The 1,325-nt window shown below is 52.4% G+C and overlaps 1 protein-coding gene across 1 annotated transcript; it reads right to left on the bottom strand.

Moving 5' to 3' along the window:
• Positions 1-398: 398 nt before the first annotated feature.
• Positions 399-1,325, bottom strand: LOC132334596 (olfactory receptor 14J1-like). Its single transcript, XM_059860703.1, has one exon. It carries the CDS (start codon positions 1,323-1,325, stop codon positions 399-401), a length of 927 nt encoding a protein of 308 aa, XP_059716686.1.

Genomic DNA, 1,325 nt, shown 5'->3' with positions numbered 1-1,325 from the left:
TTCTGAAGGGGAGTGTGGCAGTGAAGGCAGGGGAGGCTATGGAGGAGAAGCCCTGGGGCTCCCTGGCAGTGAGGAGCACTGGGGTTCCATTTTCTCCTCCAGCTCTGCCCAGAAGCACCAACTCTACAGCTCCAGAAAAGCCAGGGAGGAAAGATGTCAGGCACACATGGCAATACACAATTCTTCAATGTAGTAGTAGAAGTACAGCTCCTGGTTTATACAGTCACTGGGTGCCACTGGAAAAACAAACACTGAATTTAAAATGTATAATCAAAGATTTTGGTGTGAACAAATTCTCAAAAGTATAACAACTGTGCCAGCAGTAAAAAATGCATGGCACAGAACGAGCATAAATATGTAACATCATAACAGCTATGCAGGAGAATGACTATTTATTGCTACTGAAAACCATCTGTGATCATTTTCCTCAAGGCAGCCTTGAGCTCCTGGTTCCTCAGGCTGTAGATGAGGGGGTTCAGGGCTGGAGGCACCACCGAGTACAGAACTGACACTGCCAGATCCAGGGATGGGGAGGAGATGGAGGGAGGCTTCAGGTGAGCAAATGTGCCAGTGCTGAGGAACAGGGAGACCACAGCCAGGTGAGGGAGGCAGGTGGAAAAGGCTTTGTGCCGTCCCTGCTCAGAGAGGATCCTCAGCACAGCCCTGAAGATCTGCACATAGGAGAAAACCATGAACACAAAACAACCAAAGGCTAAAGAGGCAACAACTACAATAATTCCATGTTCCCTGAGTTTGGAGTGTGAGCAGGAGAGCTTGAGGATGTGTGGGATTTCACAGAAGAACTGGCCCAGGGCATTGCCATGGCACAGGGGCAGGGAAAATGTATTGGCTGTGTGCAGCAGAGCATTGAGAAAGGCACTGGCCCAGGCAGCTGCTGCCATGTGGGCACAAGCTCTGCTGCCCAGGAGGGTCCCGTAGAGCAGGGGTTTGCAGATGGACACGTAGCGGTCATAGCTCATGACTGTGAGCAAGGAAAATTTTGCTGTGGGGAAGAAGAAAACTAGAAATAGCTGTGCAGAACATCCTTTGTAGGAGATGGTCCTGGTGTCCCAGAGGGAATTGTGCATGGTTTTGGGGACAGTGGTGCAGATGGAGCCCAGGTCGCTAAGGGCCAGGTTGAGCAGGAAGAAGAACATGGGCGTGTGCAGGTGGTGGCCGCAGGCTACGGCGCTGATGATGAGGCCGTTGCCCAGGAGGGCAGCCAGGGAGATGCCCAGCAAGAGGCAGAAGTGCAGGAGCTGCAGCTGCCGCGTGTCTGCCAGTGCCAGCAGGAGGAAGTGGCTGATGGAGCTGCTGTTGGACAT

The sequence above is a fragment of the Haemorhous mexicanus genome, chromosome 16 (assembly GCF_027477595.1).
Source record: "Haemorhous mexicanus isolate bHaeMex1 chromosome 16, bHaeMex1.pri, whole genome shotgun sequence".
Lineage (NCBI taxonomy): Eukaryota > Metazoa > Chordata > Aves > Passeriformes > Fringillidae > Haemorhous > Haemorhous mexicanus.
Note: the sequence above shows the minus strand (reverse complement) of the source record. Positions and strands in the feature narration are given on the sequence as shown.